Raw genomic sequence first — 25,630 nt, forward strand, 5'->3', positions numbered from 1 at the left:
GTCAGATGCGACTATATTTCTCTACTACACGGGACGACGGTTCTGGACCATGTGTAAAATGAGAAGTTTCTTTAAGTATTAAATGGGATGAGGTTCCTGTATTGGATGGGATAACGTAACATCATTTTTCAAAATGTTATTTTGGAGCACATGATTATTCTATTTCAGTAGATACTGGATTAGATCACAGTTATTGATTAGATGGCATCAGGCTACTTGTATTTGATGAGAAAATGGTTGTGTATGGGATAAGGGTCCTGCTGGATGACGCAAGACGATGGTCGTGCATCAGAGGAGATGCATCGAAGTAGCCGAGGGCTGTCTCGAGAACTCGAACCTGCTCATGATGCGACTCAAATAACATTAAACCCGCGATGGAACCCATTTTAAATGTTTAATTTAATCACACAAATACACAGATATAAATAAATGGCAAATTACAGATAAACACTGAAGCCGGGTGTATTGGCCATTATTGATCACGTCTGTAATCCAGAGCTTTGGAGGCAGGGTTGGTGGATCACGCAGAGATCATTGAGGATGCCTTCTGAAGACAATACAGCAAACAAGTTAATTCTGACTCAATCCATCTGCACAGTTGGGAGTTTTCAGTGCGGTGCCCATGTAAACGTGTGGGTGTTCTCCAGGCATTCTGGTTACCTCCCAATGAGTGTAAAAAATACGCGAGTGTCAAAAAAGGCCCTCCTGAAAGCGTTTTGGGACTTGACGAGGCATTCCCATCATGTTGCGGAGAGCTAGTGATATACTTTAGGTGATAAGAATGTTAGATTTACAACATTAATGTGGGGATCTTAAGAAAGCAACTACTGGCTTTTGAGCGTAAGCAATGGCGGAGCCAGAATTTTCAGGTAAGGGGGGGGGGGGCAACCCCTCCAGCAATAAAAAAAAATTGATAGCTGTTAGTAAGGACTTGTCCCTTGCTTTTTATTCAACGCATGTGCGGTGATGGCGCAGCCATCGATCGAGGGTCGAATTCGAACCGCGTTGTGATCGGCATCGCGCTTGCTGAAGGTGTTTGCCTTCAGGGAAGTCGTGTACTGTATATGCAACCACGCACAATTCTGAGTCACTTATAACTGCTTTTCCGTTGCTTATTGCCAATTATGGACTCAGACTTATGTCCTATCATCTCATAGAGTTTCTGGCACGTCATAATATGCTACAGTGACAGTGGGGGTCGCAAATTTGCCGATTTATTACAAATAAACCCTAATGATCCGATCGAAATTAGGGATTTCGATCGTATCATTGGGGGGCACGTGCCACCCCATCCCCCCACTGGCTCCGCCAGTGAGCGTAAGTGCACATGGACGATAATCAGAATTTCATGGCAGGATAGGGTAACTTTTAAGGTGGGAATAGAACGTGGCAAGAAAGTTGGTTTTTCGGTGCAATCTGGAAGAGGTTGTAAAGAGTGGAGAGGTGTGTAGTGCGAAGGTCAGGTTACCGAGACAGGCATTACAGTGGCAGCCAGAGGGTGACGACCAATGGAATGACCTAAAGTCGTGGTGTTTAGAATGTAACAAGGGAATGACCTAAAGATGGTTATTGAATTATGTCGACCATAAAAATGGAAAGACACTCAAGCGAGATGGTAGTGGGACTATAAAAGTGATCCTTCAAGCGCTTGTCAACGGTGCAACAGCCGTGGGATTTCACAGGAGTGATGGTGAAGTGTGGTGGCATTGGCTGACAAGCTCTGGACTTTGTAGTGTCAATAATACTACTGTGAAAAATGATGAAAAGTTCCTTTTGCACTTTATTTTGTTTTAACGTTTCACACGCTCCCTTCTCCTCTGCATATGCGGGGGGGAGGGGGAAAAATCATCCAAAACTGAAAAGAAAAATGCAATAGGAATTTTGAGTTCGTGAAATGGGACGTTAATAATAATCTCTAAACACAAGTTGTGTATGGACTCTCCAGTAGAAATCTGAATTAGCCACCGCCACCTCCTATCACAAACCTCTGAGAGGAACAGCTTCTGAGGCTTTTCTGAGTCTGTGGTTCTTTACAAGTGCGATGTACTAACATTTTCTTTAATATCTGCTTGTTTTTAAGTTATTTGTTTCATATAATTTTTGGAAACTCTTTTGCAATATTAATAATTGTGTTTTAGTTGTTTTACGAGCAGCAATGGAAAAGTCTGTGGCCTGATACAGAAAGCAATGAGTGACCTTGAAGCTGTCATTTCACGATATGGTTCCACTGAATTGCAACGCATTTCATCCAGTGTCCAAACGTTAATCCCCACCTGGAAGAACTTTTTTTCCCCTGCTCCTAAACCACTCGTACATAGCACACGTCACTTCATTGCCACAAGAAAGTCATTTTCTCTGCAAGCGATTCTTTTTACCTGTGGGGAAAATGTGGAAGAAACGGGGGAGTCAAATATTGTATCGGGTTTTTCCACACTTGTCAAATTTTTCTCTGACGTTTACATAGATGTATCACATTTTCTAAATATTTGTGTGTTCTTGATTTCTCTTCATTTTTTAAGAAAATTATTTCTAACACTTGTCAGGAAAAGATAAGGTTAATCTATTGCTTTCAAATTTTTAAAATGTTTTTTATGTACTTTTAATTGATGATTCACCCTATATTGTAGCACCACTCATGCTATGTTAGGCAGTGGACTTTTCCATCAACCCTGGTAAACTCTCATCTAGCCACACACAAAGCAGTTCCGTTCCAAAAACTTGGTTTTTGTTTATGAATGGGAGCAGTCAGCAGGAAACGAGGGGACGAGATGATGATGATGATGTTGAAATGGCTCCTGGCATCTCTGCCATCACTATCTTCACCGCCTTCACCACCATCAGCGCCACCACCACCATCACTACCGCTATCGCCAATTTAATTCCTCGCCTCGAGAAATAGAGTTTCCTGTGGAAAAAGCTTCAGTTCTTCAAACGACTTGTCTGGGTCAAGAACAGAGAGCTGTGAAGAGAAGACAGACGGTCAATGGGTGAGTGTGTGTCCGAGTGACTTGGTAAGTAAATAGATGTGTGAGTGAATGACCATGCCATTGAGTGAGCAGGCGAGTGCATAGGTAGGGTGGTTACATGTGTGGTTGAGTAGTCGGATTTGAGTGGGCGGTTAAGTGTGGGTGCAGGTGCATGGGTATGCAAGTGAGCAAGTGATTGAATGCATCAGCAGGGGGTGGGGTGAATGGATCAGTGAGGCAGGGGAGTAAGTGATGGATTATATACAAACAGTGACTGCGAGAGACATGGAGGGACATGCATGGAAGAGGGAGATAAGGGCTTGGGGGGGAATGGAGAGACTTGGAATGAGGTAGATAAGGTGTGGGAAGAGAGAAGGGACACATTGAAAAACATGAGAAGGCAATACGGGGTGAGGTGGCAGAAGTGAGGCACAGAGGAAAATGGGGTGGATACACAGGGAGGCATGGGAAGTGAAATATGGGGAGGGAAACACGAGGTGGAAAAGGGAGCTAAGTGGTGAGTTAGAGGAAGGGAGACATATGGAAAGATGGAGAAACACACAGGTGGATACATGGAGGAGGAAACACTGAAGAAGACACGGGGAAAGACGCACATCTCTCCGTGGAAACGTCGTGAGCAGCTTGAAGTCTCTCTGCGCAAATCCTCGCGATGCCACGAAGGTGATGAGTGCGCGGAGTGGCTGGGACACGAGGAATCTTCGCTCGAGAAATTCTCCCTGTGGCGTCCTCACACGCAGGCGCGTAATGGGAGCCTCAGCACCCTCCGCCGCCGGCTCCGGGGGGAGAGACTCGGCAAGAGAAGCCATGAGTGCCTGGGAAACGAGGATGATGATGATGATACAGACATCAGTGTCATCTTCATTGCCAGTGATGTTGCAGCTTCTGTTGTCATGGTCACCTTTGCCGATGTCGTTGGTAACAGCAACAGAAATTTAATAATTAATTAACAAGGTCAGCTGCAGAAGGCAGCGCATCTTCGTTATCAGCAGCAAGTGGCATTACCATTATCAGCAGCTGCAGCAGCATCATCACCATGTTCATAGACAGCGACTTCAAAAGTATCATTAGCAGAAGCATCAGCATTAGCACCACCATCAGCAATGGTAATCACCGTCAGGGGGTACGGCTCAAGGGTCATTAGTAGACAGGTCAAGGTGAGGGGTGAAAGAACAGGAGTGTGGTCAAAGAACATGGTGCAGAAACATTGAGGTTGGGCAGGTTATGGTCAAAAGTGGGAGGTTCAGGAGTTCAGAGTCGGCGTTCACCTCTTTTTCCTGCTGCTTTTCTTGTTTGAGTTGTTCCCTCTTTGCCTGCTCAGCAATTTCCTTCTCCTGAGCATCGCGCTGTGATGGAAACATCAGCATCAGTATAATTGCCACCATCTTCATGGGCAGCAGCTTCGTTAGCATTATTATTGCTATCATTATCAAGCAGTAGATGCATCGTCATTATCATTACTAGCATAATCACATCACGATCAGCATCATTATCACTGCCATTATCACCAACACAAGAGGAAGCACAAACTCCTTTGGAAAGCATAAGAGAATGAAGCACATTAAGCATGAGAGAAGCATAGTGAAAATACGAGCAAGCACAAGGGAAGTATAAAAAAAATGGGGAGCATGTAAAAAGCCCAGAAGCTGCAAGAGAAATATAAAAAGTGTCGGGTTTAAAACACACGTGAATTATGGTTACAGTGCTTGGAGTGTATGGGGGGAAGTGTTTCTTACTTTGGCGCGGTCGGCTTCCAGCGAGAGGCGGTATGCTTCATCTTGTTCCCGCTTCACAGTCTCACGAGCTTCACGCTCCTCCTAGCGACACAGACACACGGGGTGGTAGCGGCGGTGGAGATGGTGGGGGTGGTATTGGTCGTGATGGTGTTGGTGCTGACACAGATATGATGATAGCGATTGTTGTAACAGTGATGATGTCCTCACCTCGTCCTTGATGTCCTGCCTCTGTTGCTCAGTGAAGATGTCAACCGCGTGCATCAACCTCATCATCATCTCATCCAGTGTTGTGTTTCCTGTATCAGTACACATACACCTTGTGTTAACTGTGCATGTGCGGAGAGCCGCTAATTATTGTGATCGTAGCCAGGTATTAATTTCTCACGAAATATTTTTTTGGTCACTGGTAGACTTAAGGTGACACGTGACTAGTAGCCACAGCCATGAGCAAGAGGTATTACTGGATGTGTCTTGTCAGATACGAATATATTTTCTGGGTTGCTGCCTTGGACAGACCCCACTGAAATCAAGAAATAATTGTAACGAATGAGACATTGAGACCGATTCTTAATCCTGCTACTTTTAATTTTAACGCAATATCCAAAATGTCATCATCACCAGTCATGATCAAATCACTTCTGGATTAAGGGCTCCCCAATACATTGCCATACCTCATGACCCTGCAACAATTCATATAGCTCCTACAAACCAAAGCTCATTTAATCTCTGTGCTCGAAGTCCTCATGGGGTTGTTCCCTCTTTTGCTGCCACTCCATTGTTAGTCTCGACCACCGGATATTACCACTTACTTTTCTTACCAGTTAAATAATGTCTCAAACTTGTATTTACTCTTTAATCCAAGTGTTCCCCTTGGCTGGCCTTGACCTAAAGGCTTCCACAGCCTTGATTTGGGCCTTGGCCTCATGGGTCCAAGCTTTGAATTCAAGACTGGAATGTGCATCCATTTTAGCCATTTCCCAATTAAGAAATTTGCGAGTGATTTTTTACGTTTGGAAAATTTACATCACGACCCCGAACACACACAGTCTGCTCTTCTTCAAATTAAGTAACATAATCTTTACTGTCCACCATGAAGCACACGACACCTATTTTATGGTTAATACACCAGCGTTAATATTTACAGTGCTTGCCATAAATTAACCACAATACCTTGCTGATCTCATCAAGGAGCATAAAGCATCACGTGAACTCCGGCCATCATCGCAGCAGCAGCTTTGGCTAGCCATGGAACAAAGACGTGCAGCATATCGCGCGCTTTCACATGTGCTTCTGCGGCCATCTCGAACACTCTTCCTTCCAATATTAGGAAGCCGCTGGAGCTATGCACTTTTAAAACTATATTGAAAACTCATTTCTTTAGAACTGCTTTTTGTGTATAGTTTGTTGTCCTTCCCCCACACCTCCAATTAGCATGGTTGGCTATGTACGGTGGGGAAAAGAAGTTCAACATACATACATACCCAGTGAATGTGTGTCTGTCCGTGTGACTGTTTATGTGGATATGCGTGTATGTGTGTGTACATGTGTGTCTGCACGCTTATGTGTTGAGCATGTGTCAGTGAACTGTACCATGTCTAGGTTCGCTCAAATGTCACGAAGGGCCACTTGCAAGTGTGAGGCTGTACCTGGGATGACGGAGAGCACCTCGTTGGAGGTTCGCTTGCCCATGATGGCGAGGAGCAGGGGGAACTGGTCGGGCTTGTAGGAGCGCAGTGTCTGAGATGCCCCACTCCCAAAGTGCCTGGTGCAGGAGCTTAGAAACCTGGGCACAACCACAACAACCAATGTCTCTCCATCTGTCCATTCTCTTCCCACAATATCTACCCTTCTCCCCATAGCTCACATCGTCACCCAATGTCCCTCCAAGTCTCCCGCTGTTTCCCAGTGTCTCCTCTCCATGACTCCCTCCCCTCTGTACCCCCCTCCCCTCTGTACCCCCCCTCCCCACACCCTGTTTCTCACCGTGCCCTGTTTGCCTCCGCGGTGACATCCCATGCCCAGGAGATGAAGTTCTGTGACAGGTACGTCACCACCGACTCGGCACAGAGGAGGCGTGAGCAGAACACGTTGGTGAGGACGCTGCCATCGTGGTGCAGGTATACGGCCAGGAGCTTGCGCTGTTAACACACAACAACAACAGCTGCCATTCGCCAGTGATGGCGACGTCCCCACAGCCCTTGTGCTAGGCTAGGTGGACTTTGAGGCCACAGCAAGCGTCGGAGGCTTGCTGGCAGGTCACGGCACAGACCCGGGTGTTATGGGTTGACTAACTTGGGATGACGGATAGACACACCACCTGTACTTCCTACTATGCCAACTGTGTGTTATACACAAATCATATACATACACACACACATACAAAACAGTTGGGGCAAGTGCTGTTAAGCAATTACCTATTGCCCAGTGCTGATGTAAATACATGCTCATTTAAACACACGCATACATATATACACTATCAACATCACTATGCCACACCTTTGAATATGTCACTGCATGTATTAATATTACCGAAGTACATTTAAGATCAACTGAAGGTATATTATTCTCATAAGCGAAGCCTCAAACCTGTGTCATGCAGCCTGACACATACAGCTGATGTGCGCAGCTGCTGCAGAACTAGCCATTGGTGTGTTAGGTTGCATCTTTTATGATCACTACATTGACTCACGTCCTGTGGTCGGCTGTAGAACGCCTCTTGTAAAGCTGCCTCAAGGCCCCCGATGAAAAACACGGGGTGGCACTCACCATATCTGACACAGAGACATCAAAATCATCAACATTCATCATTATCATCATCAACAGCAGCAGCATCCACACCATTACCACAATATCTGTTGGCTGATGCTGCTTGTGATGATAGTTACCATTCAATAACCTCGTCCTCCTCATTATCACTACCATCACAACTACCATACACCACCACAACTATTAAAACAACCACCATCATCTCTACAAGCACCACCATTACCACCACCACCTTCACAAACACCAGCATGTCTATCACCACCATCATCTTCAGCACAACCCTCACTATCTCTACCACCAATAAATGTCAGGGTGTTCCTACCGTGATGAGAATTCCGTTGTGAACTGCATAAGCGCCTCGGCCTCATTTTCTGAGTTCTGTGGCACTAGGGGTTGGAGTGGAAAGGTTGGCACACAAGGGAGGAAAATACGGAATGGTGATGACAATCTTTCATCAAAACGAGACAATTGTTAATATTGAAAAACACAGGAGTCATGACAAGTCACAGTCAACCTCTATTGTAATGAGTGAGGGGCCAGACTTAAATCCATTGACCACACTGGAATCTACATGCTTTCTTGGTCCCCAATGATGATTCTTCTGACGAACATGACGGACAATGAAACTATAAAAAACTCTTTTTTTATTTTACCAAGTAAGGCTCACTGAGTTTTATTGCTCTTTTTCAGAAATGACTTGGCAACAAATGATAGCTCAACGAAGTGGCTTTTCACGTGAAAATGTATAGCATCCAAATACTTAAAACGCATGTTTGTAATTGTGGAGGGGAGGACCCGGAGGAAAATCCACACGACCACGGGGGAGAACATGCAAAATCAAAATATACAGGCATCAAGCGTCAGGATCGAACACACGAGGTATTTAACATCTCACCACCGTGTCGCTCATCATCACCATCCATTGGTGATGATGACAGTGATGACAACAACGACAACTTCAAGCCAAGCACTTTTGACCACGCTGATACCTGTATGGGTGATATATTACTGTGAAGGAATGATGGTAAAGTGAGTGAATGAATGAATGTGAATGAGTGAGTAAATTAGCTCGCGAGTAAGCCAATGAGTGGATAGGTGAATGGGTTAGTGAGTGAGCGAACTGTTGAGTGAATCATCTGGTGATTCGCTAACTATGCGAGTGAACTTGAGTGGATAAATACGTGACTGAGTGGGTGGTTTTGTGATTGGTAATGTGGGAGACTAATCTAGTGAGGGGGTATTTGATTGGGTTGTTGAGCGAGTTAACTCGTGAGTGGGAAAAATGCGTGAGTGGGTGAGTTAGCAATTTAGTGGGTGGTTGAGTGAGTGTGCAAGTGGATGAGAAAACTAGTGAATGGGCAGTTGATTGCGCTGGTGTGTAAGCGAGTGAGTGACTGAGCAGCCTTACTCATAGGTGCCGTCTTGCGTTGGGTAGACTCAGACATAAACATCTCCGAGTCCTCCACTCCGAATGACTCGGCCGCCTCCTCAAACTCGTCACTCTCGTCACTGCTCACCATGTGCACGTCCACCGCCTGCGAGTATCAACATCATCAGTTGCATCATCATTACCATCATTATCATCGTTATCATCGTCGTCGTCACCAGCAACATCAGCAAAAATATCAGCTTTATCATCATCGTGATTAATTACATAATCATCATCAGTAGCATCATCATCAACAGTAACACCATTACCAAAGGGAGCAGTTTCATCAGTATGAGCAATATCATCATTTGCAACATTATCATCAACTGGATAATAATCATCATGATCAGCATTATTATCATTGGCATCATCATCAGTTGAAGGATTGCCTTCGGTGGGCATTCAACAATGCATCTATTTACAATTTACCATTTGAGTCTTACACTCATGATACACAAAATGACTCAGAGAAACACCGCAAAGTATTCCTTTAGAACTCCTTTTTGTGTTTCATTTGTTGTCCTTTCCTCACACCTCTGATTAGCACGGTTGGCAACGAACAGTGCAAAAGAATTTCAACATACATATATAGAATGTGTAAGACCACATGTCTGGTGCTGATGGGTTGACTCGGAGTGGATTCTCAGAGCCTTTGACAGGACTAACAGCCATAACCAGAGTTACTTCCCCTGGCCCTGTCTGGCCTTGCAGAGGAAGTCTTTCTCCTGTCCGAGGCTATGGAAAATCCACTTTTATTTCGTTCCTAAACCATACACAATTGTGCGGTTACTGTTGATGAAGCTCCTACTGCCAATGATGATGCTGCGCCTGATAATGAAGCTCGTAACAATGATGAACCCTCTTCCCTCTCTCTCACCTCGGTTGCACACTCTGCCGCAGTCAGAGCCGAAGGTTTTTTGGACACGGAGAGACGATGACACGGATACGAGAGGCCAGCGGCAGCTAAGGTCAACTGCAGTTGCACACAAGACATAAATATAGAGACACATATACATCATTACCATCATCAGCCATGTTCTATTCACTGTTGGATGAAAGCCATGCCAAGCTGTCACAGTCTCTGACAGGATGAATTTGGCTCATGTGCAGGAGTTAAAGGATTTGTTGCATTGTATAAATATAGTACACACACATAAAAATGATTTTTACACAGTTGTTTTTAACACAGTTGGTGAGAACAAGTCCAAAGGCCAAAACAGTACTTTCCCAGTTATAACAGATAAGAGTTCACATATTTATTGAATTGTGTAAGCTTATAAGAGCTTGGAAATAGACAATGGGAGATAATTGCTAAGATAAAGCAGTGCATGGGAAGCAGCAGAGAAGTGTTTTTACCTGCAGACAGTATTCATAACCATACACAAATATACCCACGCACAAATATATATATACACGCATACTTTATATTCAAACGACGGTGTATTTAAACATATACATACTACAACAACACCAGCCATTCGCCACTAAGTGGCGGTGACATCACCACGGTGCCTGTGCCAGACCAGGTGCACTTTGAGGCCACGTGAAGTGTAGAAGGCTCGCTGATAGGTCACGGGACAGATCCAGGTGCCATGGGTTGACTGAGATGACTGGCAAATGCACTAGCTGTGCCCCCTACTGTGCCAACTTGTTGCATTGTAGCCGTCCAGCACTCCGCTCATTGTGAGCGTCGCTCCTCTGCCCTCCGTTGCTGTTGGAGGGTGACTGCTTCCAACTGACCAGTAGTGTCCTTCACGAGCCTCCTTCTTTGGTACATTTTAATGTAATGTACATGCACACGCGCGCACGCACACACACAATACAAAGACACAAACACATTTCGATACACAAATAAGAACAAAATATAAATACACACATTTACATGATGCCACTCATGCGCACACGCAAACACAACAGCCAGCCCCTGGGCTTGAACCAAGCATCTTAACAGCAATGGAAATAGTGTGTCGCTCTCACCGCGTCGTTGTTCGCAGAAAGAGGCCATCCCTCCCACTGCTGCTGTCTTACTTGAATGTTGGTGAGGTCGGCAACATTGTATTTGACCTGAATGCACATAACCAAGAAAAAAGGCAAAGATCCACCACATAGCCTTTAACAGACTGTTGGAGGCAAGTGCTGTTAGCAAGCACCTATTAAGGCCCACCAAGGCACACAAGGGGGTGGGCGGCCAGCATCATGCCTGGCCACCATTTGTCTCCTCAGTGTTGATGTTTACACACCGCACCAGGTACTAATTTAAGTAGATGCTAACTATTTAATTGATATTTAGTTAGCATATACTTTTGTATATTTTCAGTCTCTATGTGTCTTTGTCCGTCCCACCAGGGCAAGTGTGTGTGGTGGTGATGTCACCACGCACATCTGCGTGATGATGTCACCCGTATCCATAAGACGTCACGGTCCCCCGCTCCCCACCCCACACTCCACCTGCGCGCGGGGTACGCTAGCATACTATATTGTTAAAAGTTTTGCTCGCTGCCTGGCTGGCTGGTCGGCCAGAGGGACGGTCATGTCCACAGGACGTGGAGGCTACTAGTTAGGAATATATCTGTGAGTGCATCGGTTTCTGTCAGTGTTCATGCTCGGGGCAGGGCCGTACATCTCTGATGGTCCGAGCGCCGGGGAAGTTGAGTTTGTACTCTCGCTGAGCTTCGCGGTGTCGCACGATGAGCAGGAACGTCTGATTGATCCGGTCTGTGAGGGCACTGCACACAGAGGGTGAAGGTGATGATGATAATAATGGCACCATTGGAACCTCATTTGCCAGTAAAAAATATGATAATAGTTTTTTTACCCTTCTATCTGGCAACAAAACTGACACCTTTTTTACAAGGAGTCATGTTTGCATAGACCACAATACCTGCAGTCGTAATGCAAACAATAATGGCGCCGGCTGTGGTGGTAGCAATGGTGATAATAATGGTGGCAATCCTGTTGATGATGGAGATGACATTGCTGCTGAAGATAACAATAATGTCATCGCTGCTGTTGCTGAAGATGATGATTAGATGATGACCACAACGACTATGATGACAATGATGAAGGCGGTGATGTCAGGTGAGCTTCCGTACCTGCCAAAACTTGACCCGGATGCAGACTGGGGTGAGGCGGCGTCTGCCGTCAGCAGAAAGAGGCTATTGTTTTTTGGAAGATGCAGTGAGCGAAGAACAGACTGCACACGCACAAAAACAAAGACCCCCATATAGCCTCAACATACTTTTGGGGCAAGTGCTGTAAGCGAACACCTATGAAGGCCAGCACAGCACACGAGGCAGGGGGGTGGCCAGCACCACACCAGACTGCTTTGGCAGACCAGTGGCGATGTTCACTACACACCAGGTACTCATTTGAGGCCGAGTTGATCTCGGGGAAGCCCAGGACCAGCTCATATAACTGTCACTGATGTTGGCCATGAGCGGGACACCACCACGCCAGTCTCCTTTTTCTCTCCCTTAATAATGTTTACACACTACACCAGGATGCTCATTTAAAGTTGCGTCAAGTTTAGATACCACTGAAGTTATCTGTGGCTGGGAATCCAACCCAGGTCACTGGGATTGTAGAGGGAACCACTGGTACACAAACACATAATGCAAAAACACACACATATACAGTACATCCACACAAACACATGGTGCTCACATACGCACACTGACACCTACACAGTGAAACTCCTTATCTGTAATAAAGTTGGGCACCCTGTCAGGGGTAATCACATTTTCAGAGAAGAAGAGTTTTTATCCCATTGTCAACAATTACAACTTCTATTATCCGAGACTATAATTAAATGAGATTAATTTAGCACATAGTACAGTACCATGACCGTTAGCCACGGTATAATTTGGCTCCATTCAGCCAAATTGCACTTCTGGTACTAATCCACTCTCAGCTCAGCTGTGGGGTGTGGTGTGGGAGCCTACGGTGCTACCAATGGGCCATAACCCGGGAGTTCAACTTGAAAGTGAATCTCACCAAGTCCGTGACGTCAGTTGCCTGCCACCCGCAGAGTTGCATTTGCTCAGTGGGGACCTGCAGTTCATTCTGTAGACACTTCTTGACATCTCCTGCACACACACACACACATAAACATTACACACACAAACTTACACATTAGACATGTAACCAATCACTCCCCTTCAAAAGTCCCCCCACCCCTTCATCCTGCTAGTTTGACTGAATGTCACGATTCAGGCAATTTCATTAATAAATACAAGTTTAGTTTCGTTTGTCTCTTTTACATTATCTCGTCTAAACGGTCTCATTTATACTCTCTCGTTCGTACTCTCGCATCTGTACTGCCTCGGTTGTATTCTCTTGTTTGTCCTTTGTCATCTTTTCTGTCCCGATTACTCTCTTGTCTGTTCCGTCTGTCCCATTTGTTGTATCTATACTGTCTTGTTTGTATTGTGTCAATTAAAAACAAGACAGTATGGCACACGTGCCATGAGCGTCATCGATGACTCACTACATACCACACCAGGGCATGCTAACACATGCCTATAATCCAGGGAGGCCACGGTTTGCGCAGATTTGTGAATCTTCCAAACCCACTGGGCAGTGAGGTGGCCTGTAGATGGCAGTACAGCAAGTGAGCTCATAAACCGACCTGGATGCACCTTTGAGTGTCAACCCTTCGGGTGTGTAGGCATTCTTCAGTACTCAGGTGTAATCCCACAGGCAAAACGGCTCATTCATGGAAATGGCCAAACATCAAAATGAAAGGCACCACTGAAATCAGTTTTCAAATTCAGTGTAGATGTAGTATAGATAACACACATCCACTTTTCAATAAGTACATTTCACAAACGAATATAAACACACATATACAAAGATGCTCCATTTAGTCTGTGCTGTCACCAAGCACCAATACAGGCCAGCATAGGAGACAAGGGGGTGATGTGACCGTCACCCCACCTGACTGTGTTTGTGCTGGAGTTGCACAAATTTAAGACTGAGTCAACCTTGTGGAGGGCAAGGACAGGTTCAGACAGCAACTGATGTCGCCGGGACTGAACTCAGACCACTAATTTCACAGTGCAGTGTGAGAGTCACTGCCCACAAACAAAGACATAAATCTCCATTTAACAGACTGTTGGAGCAAGTGCTGTTAGTGAGCACCTATTAAGGCCAATACAGCATATGAGAGAGTGGTGTGGCTAGCACCACATATCGGGCTGCCTTTTTCTCCCCAGTCCTGATGTTTACACACCACATTGCACCAGGTACTCATTTAAGCCTCAGTCGACCTAGAGGAGGTCCTGCAGGACAACTGTTAGCCAGGAGCATAATTGACAGATTCGTAGTGCAACTTAGTATTAGTTTATAAAGACACTAAGCTAGCATAACTCATATGCTGTCAATAAGTTCTGAGTGCAAGAGCTGGATGTTTTCTCTCTTGGGAGACACACAATGGCTGTGTTGGACACCATGAACCACTGGGGTGCGCTCACCCACGGTGGAGCAGTCCTCCACGGTCAACTCCACGTTCCTGTTGCGGTGCTCCACCACAAAGTTTAAAAATCGAGGCGTCTTCTCTGTTGGCATTGGCCGGAAACCAGAAGCCATTGCCTTGGAAAGCCCTGACCCAGATGCGGATCTCGGGAGCCCGGATCCCGATGGCCGCAGCGGGGGTGGTGACCCAGACCCAGACGCGGACACAGGAAACGGGACCGGCTGGGAGCTGAGGGTTGGGGTTGTGGGGGGCACGGGGTCCAAGGGGAAGAGGAGGGGGCTGCTCTCTTCACTTCCTGCTCGGTCACTGTGGGGAGAAAGTGGCAGGTATGCAGAGTTAAATGGTGACATTGTTGAAGAAATATCATCATAATCGTTGGCAGCAGTAGTAGTGGTAGCAGCAATAGTACAGATTCAATAGCAACATACATTTATCTCGTTTCACCATTGTCTCCACCATCATTATGATAAAAAACGACAAATACTTACGTCTGTAAGACGCCGTTTTCTTGAGGAATCACTCCATTAATGGCAGCCTTTCACACAAACACACACAGGCATTAACACCGAAGGATAAATACGTCATTCTGGCTCTTTGAGATTCATAGATTAACAGTGAGTCGTAAGGTGTAGTTAGTGTAGGCCTGAGTCATTGGGCGTTATCGCTGAACAATAAGGGAGCCTTAGTCAGGATATATATCATTGACACTGAAAAGTAAAATCTTACCAATAGATCCCAGTTGTTCTGCTCCAACAGTGTGATGGCCTCATCTATATTTTCTATGCCTGTGCATGCCTGTGGACACATACATGACAGCATATACATTAATATAATGGTTTAATTAATAACCCTAACAGGGTTACAGAGAGGAAGGATAAATAAAAACATATTTTGGCCACCTGGCCAATATAAAGTATTGAGGTTTACAGATAGATAATATGTACTGACAATATTCGTGGCATTGGGTTATAAGTTATGTCAAGCTCGCTGGGTAATGGAAACAACCTTTGAATGTTAATAATGCCATTTTCCATCGTGTGTAGAACATAATGTGAAAAAGCACTTAAGATGGGAACAGAAGTCATGCACAGGTATTGTTTCTTGTAATCCTGCATGAGTGAATGGGCACCAACTGTGAATTGTACTGTACTGTTCCATGTCAATGTAAAAATAGTTATTTTGCCAAATGTGTAGACACATATAAGGCCATCAAATAATCCATTCCCCACATGTATGACTTGCAGCCCCGTCTGTCTACACACATGCATGACTAGAAATTCGCAATCAACCTGCATTGGTACGTCTGTAAAAACATCAACTGGACAAGTAGTTATCAGAGGTCAAGTCTTGCATTGAGGCCAGGATGCTATTTGGTTCAAAGCAGCAAGACTCATATTGAGGATTGGAATCTGTTTTCCAAGTGAATTAATCAGCAAAATTGAACAACGGATCACATATGTTCATGTCAGGGAGGCTGTATTTTGTCGATATTAATTGTTCAGCCAACTTTATAAAATGTTCAGTGAACATATTATGTCTACAGGGTATAGCCGCTTCAAAATTACCATGTGATTGGTTGTCCTACTCCCCCAATCTATTCTCTCAAACAGACAGAAGTAAGACTTTGTCAATGCGCCCAGCTTATATATATGCTCCAAGCTCGTGTGCTGTTTCATTCAGACTCTGTCGCCTCGACGGACCTGGTTTTCACCTGAGGACGGCTGCTTGCATTGTGGCCGAAACGTCGTGAGAATCATTTTATTATGTTTTATTTGTATTATTTTATTACTTCCCTTCTACGTGACTTTACCGAAAGAACCAAGAAGATAAGACTTTGTACACAACATGTGTCTACACATTTGGCACATTTTACAATGACATGGTGGAGTATGGATTGTTGCATCATGAGTTAATGTTGGATGGGCAACTGCTTGGGGAACCCTTCATGCAGTGGTGGACAGTTCAAAACAGGCAATGATGATGGCGTTATAGTAAAAAAAATCTGTTGTCATTCTACACCTCCCTATCCTAGGACAAAACACCTGTGCATGAATTTTGTTGGCCATCTTCACGTGGCCTTTCCACATTCCACTTAGCATGACTTTTCCAAGAGGAATTCAATCCCCCAGGCAGACAGACGTCACCAATCACCCAACCCAGTGAGTCCATCTTCTCCAGTGAATATGCATCTGTAAACCTCAATAGTTCATGAAGAAATCAGTCAGTCCCATTGTCAAGATCTTTCCTTCTTCAGACCAAAACAAACTTTTTATAAACAATGATTCAGTTATATTCGCATAAGTTTACTGAAACACAGCAACTTAGAAAATATATTAATAGTGTACACATACAATAAACACATACACACACTACATATGCTCACATAAACAAAGGAAAACAACCCAACATACTACGAGCATCACGTTCCACCACTATCCTCCACCAAGGCGATTCGATGAAAGTATCGCTCTTCAAAAATCGAATCGTTTGTCTCGTTTCTGACAAAGTTATATTTGGGCTTCATTAGCCCAAATATAACTTTGTAATTCCATTTGTATACGTTTCACTCACCACATTTCATTCGCTTAAGAATCAATATTAAATTATGATTCGAGACACTATTACATCTTGGCAACAGAGTGCAGAGCAGAAAAATCCCTTGTTATATTGCACACTTCTGTGCTACCACATCTATGCTTCTGAATCTATGCCAATCCGCACTGAACAGCATGAAGTATGGTCAAATAACCCCACGACTGGTAGAGTCCCATGTTGTTTGTGGCGAGCTATTGCCAATGCCATTACGCAACCAGCATGGGCGGTCTCTTCTCATTGGGAGGTCACTCCTTCTCCGCAGCTGTCTCTGGGTCATATATACACACACAGTTACTGTATTATAAACAGGAGGAGGTGGCCATGGTATGGGGCTTCGAATTGAAAGAGGGCAGGTCGTCTTCAGCACGGATGACAGCCGGTGTGGTTACAATAGACATACTGTATCTTCACTCTAATGATCTCGTTTCACTCTATGTCCCGCGGAACCCCTTACTGCCTCGAACACAATCCTAAACATGAAACAAAGAATAATCCCTTCTCCCATCCAAGCCCTCGCTCTGCCATCTAAATATGGCACAGAACCGAGATTTCGACTACACTCTGACCCTTTAAATAAAGAAAACCCACCCAAACCGGACTGTAACCGACAATAGAATTCGTTTCGCCGGTCACATTTTTGCTGATGAGACTCAAACAAATGGAAACGTTCTGCTGCGTAAACAACAACAACCCGCTGTGGGAACTCGCCCATACAGTACGCCCAGGCCAGAGGTTCACGGGCCACGACGGCGTTTGAGTGTACGTGCTGAAACACATCTTTGTGTGTTATCGCATACAAAGACCCCCCCCCCCCAGACTGTTAGCGAACACCTATTAAGGCCGGTACAGCACACGAAGGGGTGGGTGGCCAGCACAACGCCCGGCCGCTTTTGTCTCCCTAGTGGCGATATTTACACATCGCACCAGGTACTCATTTGAGGCCGAGTCGACCTATCGCATACGGACACAGACACACTCGACAACAACAACCACCATTCGCCGCTAAGTGGCGATGACATCACCACAGCGCTGGTGCCAAGTTAGGTGCACGCTGACACAGACGCACATTTGGACACGTACGATACACAAAAGGCAGCTTCCAGCTTGGTCACAGGCACTCTAAGACGAGGACAGCTATTATATCACCACACACAGACACAAACACATCAAGTTAGACCGTCTCTCCACTACCCACGCCGGGGGGTGTGGACTCGAAGGCCGACGGCTTCCACATTCCCATGCCGGGAGCCCCACCGGCCTTCCCATTACGTGACAAGACGGCACTTCTGACACATGGCATCTCCGGCATCTCCGGCATCTCCATCGTCGCCGCAACGATACCAACCATGGGTTGGCGACAGTGTGGGCGGTGAAAATGATGAAATTGTCGTATTGTTGTTGTATTTTTTTTTGTTACCTGAAAATCGGCGAGAATCACCTCCCTGCCCAACGCCGCCATGACCGCCCCTCGGTCTTCTTTAAGGGCCCTGGCGATAGGGAAACAAGCGGCGCTCCACGACCCGCACGCCTTTAACTCTCGTCAAGGTAAGAGAGAGAAAAACACTCGCGCAGCCTCCTCCGCGTCGGCCTCCTCCTCCGTCTTGCCGCTTCCCCTCGTCCCCCCCCGACGCCGCTGACCTCCTTTTCTTCCTCTCCGCTTGTACGAAATACGTTGCGAGTCAAGTACACGGAGAGATGTTACAAGGCGGAAAAAAATCGCCTTTCAAGTCGGGCGGGCAAGTGAGAGAGCCGCCGAATGTGCGACCCGGAGCAGCGCTAAGCGAGGTTTGTTTTACGACGTGCCGTAGAGCAATGACAGTCACTGCCGTAAAGCGAGGAGGGAGGGGCCTCGGGCGTTGTGTTGCTCCACCCCGCCCCCCCCATCCACCTCCATACAGAATGCGACCGCAGTAAACATGACGTCATCGCATTACCTAGCGACCAGGGGGGGGGGGTGTGCGCTTTACGGCACTTCTCCCCCCCCCACCACCACCCGTTTACGTAAAGTTCGAGAGTCACTGCCGTAAAGGAGTTTGGCTCCCCCCCACACCCCCCCCACCTCTTCTTCTCACCCTCCATGGGAATTAATTTATCCGTAAAGCGTGACGTCATGTCTCTTTTTTCGCGGTATTCGGGAATTCTAGATTTGAAGTTTTCGTGACTGCAAGGATCCATACTCTTTGGTTCTTTCGGTAAAGTCACGTAGGTGAAAATAAAAATTATAATAAAAAAGCAATAAAATAAAATAATAAAATTTAATACATAACAATAAAATAAAAATGAAAATTATTTAATTTAGTTATTTTTATTTAAAAAATGTTCTTTGATTTTAATCTTAATTTTGGAGCTTTCGTGACTGCAGGAATTATTCTTTGGTTCTTTCGGTTAAGTCACGTCTAAAGATAAAATAATAAATTTAAATAATAGCAAATTACGACGTTTCGATTGCAACACAAGCAATCATCATCAGGCATAAAAGAAATAGCAACAAAAATCTAACTAGAAAACTATAGACAGACATACGTGACTTAACCGAAAGAACCTAAGAATAATTCCTGCAGTCACGAAAGCTCCAAAATTAAGATTGAACCACTTCTACGGGGAAGTTTTAAGCTTATCTTTTCTCTCTCTGGCTATTTGTTCTTTCTGCCTGTGTCCTCTCTTTGGAATTTTCACACTTAAATTCTAACTTAGCAATCTTTGAAATACGTAATCAACCAGGCTATGCGTTAATTGTGTGTTGACCGACTCTCTGTGTTGCATTACATCACATTTCGATATTTTGCGAGGTTATTTAATTTTAGTGTGCCTTTCTCCTAAATTTCAAGCTTGCGTGCCGTGCCACGTCGTCATCTTACTTGCAGCACCAGCACGTTGCCGTCCACTCATTGATATGCTAATTTTCTCTGCCCCTCCCTCTCTCCGCCCCCGCCCCCCCTCTCTATATTTAAGGGACCGTCACAGAAACGACCCCTCTCTTTGTGCCGATATATTATTTTTTAAAATTATTTTTCATCTACGGGACTTTACCGAAAGAACCAAAGAGTTTGGTATTCGGGAAGTTTGACATCACGCTTTTGGAGCGCCATCTAGATTAGTTCACAACATTGCCCCACGACTTTCAAACGATAAATGTTGACACCACTTACCCACCCACCCCAACCCACCTTGTTCTGCGGGACCAACATCAAAACTATGATGTTGCGGGATTTTTGCGATTGTGAGCATATACTCTTATTATTATACGTGTGCCAAATGTCAGCTTCCTGGTACTTGTGTAGAACGTAAATTAGAATATGACCACACGCACGACTTTATATACTTACCTATATATTATATATAAATGTGGGCATGTTATCGATTGATAAATTACGTGCATTAAAAAATAAGTTAAATTGAGGTGGCATGCATCATATACTTATATATCTTATTAAAATAAAATGTGGAAAGATGTTGGAAAGATGTTGGTCATATCACATCCAATTAGAATTAAAAACTAAATAAAGTGTAATGAAAGAGGTGGGAGGATGGAGAGTGCTAAAGTCCTTACATCTAAAAAGAATCCAAAACTCGACACGTTTGTCAATTATTAAATCTATAAATTACCCCCTTGTTCAATACGCACATTAAATCGATCAATGAATGCACGTAAACGTGACCGAAATCCGGAGTGCGTGCATTGTATTGTATTGTTTATTCGCACAACAAGCAAGTTTAAAAAGGTGTGCAGGTGAGGTTGGAAACCCAAGAGGACGTATATGAAAACCACACCAAAACAAAAGAACAATGTATGTGTAATGACAGGGTGACACCTATCGGCCTGAAGGGGTAATTGCGGTTATGGGGGTATTGTGTAATTCCTTATTATAAGGGGGTCGTATCTGGGGTAAAGGTGAAAGGTGGAGTGAGTCCAGAGGCTCTGGGAACCTTCTCGAAGGTTATGGCAGGGCGCGTGGCCAGAGGCAGAGCTTGGCCACGCCGGGGCACATATAAGGGGGGCCGAACCAGAGGTCCGGGTGCTGTTGCGTGTCCTGGGTGCGTCGCTGCTCATCGTCATCTCTTCGTCTCTGACCACGTGGCTGATCTTCTGCAAGACCCTCTCCGTCGCCGTTGCTGCGCTAGTCGGACAACTAGCGTAGCGTATGCCGGAGATGGGCTATGTGTTAGGATCGCCTATGTGTAGCAGCTTTACGTAATGTATCACCCCGTGTGCTCTTAATAAACAAGAAGCCTTCAACTCCACGTGTCTCGGAAGTCACTCACTACATTTGGAATCAGAAGTGGTTGAAATTGCTTTTTCATTTTCTCATCAGAGGAGAGAATAAAGAATAGAGAGAAAAAACACATGTCGAAGTACCAAAAGAAGTGGAACCCACCTGTGGCATCTTCCGACGATGATGAGGATGAGACACAGAACCTCCTAACAGCCCCAGGAACTGCGGTCCCGGTTACCGAAACCGCGACAGGAGAATTGGTGGCGCTGGAGATGGCGGAACTGGCGACATCTTCTCCGCGGCAGCAGCCCGAAATTGGATGGCGCGTGGTGTCTGGTGTCTGAGCAGCTGGAGCTCCTGAGGGCGACGGTCTCGCAGATGGTGGAACTCCTGACAGCGACCATGATGGCGGGGTTGACTGCATGGACCTCGCCGGGGAGAGAAGATCGACCGCTGGATGATGACGCACGGTCGGGAATGTCCGCGAGCGGAGCGGCCACCATTATGCGCGGCGCAGAGACCACGCAGCCGGAGGCCGCCATTACGTGCAGCGTGGAAGAAGCGCAGTCAGGGTTGCCATTTTAGGACACAGGTGTGATTCACCGGAAGCGACGCCTGTTGCTGTCGACGCTGGAAGAGGGAGTGAATGAACCCGCTGACTGCCTCCCATCAGAGAATTAGTCGTCGCAGGGGGTGACTGGAGCGCCTTCACCTGGCGCTTCGAGGCGGCTTACCGGTCGGTGAACTGGACCGAGGAGGAGGCGCAGAGAGCTCTGCCGATGGTGTTGGACGACAACGCCCTCGCTGTTTTCCGGTCCATGCCCGCCGGAAAGAAGACGCCAAGATGGCCAAGTATACGAGCCGCCTTCTGGTGATGAAGATCCACGTCGGGTAAAAGAAGCCTCGAGCCACGCGGTCCGCAACCCAGCTTGTGGTCTGGGCCAGGATAGCGAACCGTGCCTAGTTCTGCCGTAGCGTGGCTAGATGGCCATTCGACACCCAAGTGTAGGTTGTGTTATGTTATATTGAGTTAGGAGCCATCCATAAATGACGTCACGCACATAGGGGGGGGGGGTCAGATATTTGTGATGATGTGAGACGAGGGGGGGGGGGTGTGACGTCGCATCAAAATGCGTAACTTTAAATAAATACAGACACGTTGTACTTAATTAAATAGACTTTTAAATACATGTTTTCTCCTACAACATCAGAGTGCAGCGGCACATTAAATACGCACTACAATGACAAGAGTTGAAAGCGATTTGAAGCATGTTTTATTTGGGGGGGGGCAGAGCTTTGTGACGTCATATTTGAGGGGGGGGTCTAACTTTTTGTGACGCCGTGTGACGAAGGGGGGGGGTCAAAAATTGTCAAAAATAGCATGACGTCATTTACGGATGGCCCCTTACTGGAATAAAGTGTTGCTCTCAAGCCAACGTCTGCGACTCAGTTGGACTCACTGCACATGTTTTTGTTGGGTTAGACCGCGTAAATATATAAATGTGTCGTTAAACCTGCCACCACCCGACACAGCCAATTAGTACTGAGGGACGATGATATTTTGTCAACGTGAAAAGAGCTAGGAACGAATCAACATGGCCCGCTGCTGGCTGTGTACAATCCCCGTGACATGACGTCACGACACCCACCACGCGTCATTTTCCCCCTTCCCCCCCACCACCACCACCACGCACGTGGAGAAAAATCCACCCAGCAACAGCGGCGACTCTCTACGGCGTGTCGCAAAGCACGTGTCCACCCACCCACACCTACACACACCCCCACCCACACACTCCCACAATGATCCCTCGTGTCGCCTGTAGGGGCAGGTGCTGTTAGCGAGCAACTATGAAGGCCGGCACGGCACACAAGGGGGTGGGTGGCCAGCAACCACGCCCGACCGCCTTTGTCTCCCCGGTGGCGATGTTTACACACCGCACCAGGTACTCATTTGAGGCTGAGTCGACCGAGGGGAGGCCCAGGACCGGTTCAGATAATCGTCACTGGGTGTTGGTCGTGAGCGGGAATCGAACGGGAGCCGCTGGGTTCATAGCGCATCGCCGGGTTCATAGCGCAACGCGCTAACCGCTCCACCACCGCTCCCCACAAGCCCCCCCCCCCACACATTCACACCCTCACCCAGCCACCCACCCACACCCACGCACACCCACGCTCACACACCCCCACCCACACACCCCCACCCACACTCACACACCCACCCCCACCCACGCTCACACATCCACCCCCACCCACGCACACCCCCACCCACACACCCACCCCCCACCCACTCCCCCACCCACACACCTACACACCCCCACCCACCCCCACCCACCCTAAAAAGATCCCCCGTCTCGCCTTCACAGGGGGTCGCCGGGTTCACAGCGCAGCGTCGCGCTAACCGCTCCACCACCGCTCCCCCATCCACCCGCACGGGCTCCAGCGAATCCCATTTTATGAAGAAAACATATACAACAATAGCTTCGTACCCTATCTGGGCGATAAAACAGGAGGTGGTGTTAAGCTGTCCAAACACCGAATAGAAAACCTTTTTTTGTAAAGGTATCAAGTTATTGCATTTAACCGCACGCGGTACTAGTTTGGTGAACATGCAAACAAACATGGCTCTGATTATAATTGATCTATACTGTATATGGCATTGTCTTTGATAGTGATAGCCAGACCCATTTTGTTGGGAATGAGCATCCCCAGACGTCGTAAAACACGATTACGCCATCTATATCGATCGTGATATATACAATACAGTATATAATTTTGTTAAGTACGTCTGTAAAACTATGTCAATGCTTGATGGTGGTGTCCCATGGCGTTGTGTAGGTCACCTTTTGGTTATTTATGTATTTGGGGGGCACAGGTGGTGCATCGGCTAGTCATCTCAGTAAATCGATCCATGGCACCTGGGTCTGTCGCATGACCACAGCCGTCAACCCATCACGGTTTAGCCCGTATTCTTTCTTGTTCAGGGAAATTGAGTTGTCAGGTCCACACGGCGGACAGCCGTTTCAATACGGGCAAACATTTTTGGTTTGTTTGTGTTTCTCCCTTGTGATGATGGGACTTTGTAGGATGAACGTTGAGATTTATGACCAATAAGGTCTGAATTGGTCTGTAATAAGGTCGGGCACTAATCAGGGGTTGACAGGTATGTGTGACCTGCCAGCAGGCGTTCGACACTTCACGTGGCCTGAACGTGCACTTAGCCTGGCACAGGCGCCGTGGTGACGTCCGTGCTACTTAGTGGCGGTTGTTATTGTTATGTATTTGACCATACTTCCCCCACGCTGGGTTTGGGTGAAGGTGCGGGAGTTATCGGCGTGTGAGCACATGACTTAGCCCAGTAGCACGGTGGAAGATTGCTAACTCTGCCCTCTGCTGATCCGAAGCAAGCCTATACATACCACTTGTCATTCATGGTGGTCTCCCATGCAAGTGGAGTGAGCCCTAATATGGGACATTGAAATACAGTATAGTACTTTATAATGAAATAGCAAAGTACATTTGTATTTGTCGAATTTGTCAAGCGGTGGTCGACCAAATGCTACAAGGTTGCTATATTAGGGGTGGGGTTCAGAACTTTCTGACAGCCAGGGTCAGATGATATTTAACGACGACAGGAGACCCAATAGATTGGCTCTAATCTGGAACTTCAAAATCATAATCCTGATTTATCCTGGAGGAGGAATCCGATGAGCTATAAAGCTCTTTCCCCTACAGATGTCCAGTAGGTGGCGGGTCAGTAAGTTACAGCAAACGATGTGAGTGCAAAATAGAGCAAATGTAAGTCAATTCAATGCATTACCGTATGTTAACAAGACTTGACATCATGTATGCCACCCTGCGATGTTTGTACGTAACAGTTCTTTAGCTTGCATTCGTTTTTGTTCAGTCACTACACAATCATTAGGTTCAACCTGCTCTTCTTCCTAGATCCAGAATTAGTGTATTCCAAACACTACAACGATAACGAATAACAAAAGCACCAACTTCGATCCGGTCCTGAGTGCCTTTTTAAAAAGAATAGTGGAGTAAATCTGCACTTAACGTAACAATTAGGGGGTATTTTTGTTTCGTTTTAAAATGGATTTTGATCAAAAACGTCACGCGTCAATGTCAGAACCACGTGCTCCCCGCATGCCCACACCCACCCGGGGGCTGCTGGGGGTTGACTGGGGCGAGAAGGGGTTAGTGGGGGGGGGGTGTCCCAGCTCCTCCAATCAGAGCGGCGGAAAAGTTTAAATCTCAACGGCGTCAGACCCCCCCCGCCCCGCACGCGCGAGCTCCCTCGCCATTGGTTCGTCCGCACCACTCAAAATAAACCCCCCGATTGGCTGAATCGAATCACGTGAGGCCTCAGTTAACCAATCGCTGACCTCGATTATTTAAAAAAAACATCTATATAAGGTGGGCGGGTGGTG

The 25,630-nt window shown here is 46.3% G+C and overlaps 1 protein-coding gene across 1 annotated transcript; it reads right to left on the bottom strand.

Annotated features, from left to right (window-relative positions):
* Nucleotides 1-924: 924 nt before the first annotated feature.
* On the bottom strand, nucleotides 925-18,762 carry FAF1 (Fas associated factor 1). The gene is made up of 19 exons (XM_061558200.1): nucleotides 18,401-18,762; nucleotides 15,115-15,183; nucleotides 14,877-14,923; nucleotides 14,387-14,694; nucleotides 12,909-13,000; nucleotides 12,008-12,108; nucleotides 11,536-11,641; nucleotides 10,893-10,979; nucleotides 9,793-9,888; nucleotides 8,895-9,021; nucleotides 7,809-7,872; nucleotides 7,410-7,491; nucleotides 6,704-6,858; nucleotides 6,367-6,503; nucleotides 4,928-5,016; nucleotides 4,721-4,801; nucleotides 4,253-4,330; nucleotides 3,581-3,799; nucleotides 925-2,959 (listed from the first exon to the last, which is right to left on the bottom strand). Exons 1-19 carry the CDS (start codon nucleotides 18,440-18,442, stop codon nucleotides 2,876-2,878), a joined length of 2,064 nt encoding a protein of 687 aa, XP_061414184.1. The 5' UTR covers nucleotides 18,443-18,762; the 3' UTR covers nucleotides 925-2,875.
* Nucleotides 18,763-25,630: the final 6,868 nt, after the last annotated feature.

The sequence above is a fragment of the Lethenteron reissneri genome, chromosome 24, assembly GCF_015708825.2.
Source record: "Lethenteron reissneri isolate LAM-NWPU_2019-01 chromosome 24, ASM1570882v1, whole genome shotgun sequence".
Classification (NCBI taxonomy): Eukaryota; Metazoa; Chordata; class Hyperoartia; order Petromyzontiformes; family Petromyzontidae; genus Lethenteron; species Lethenteron reissneri.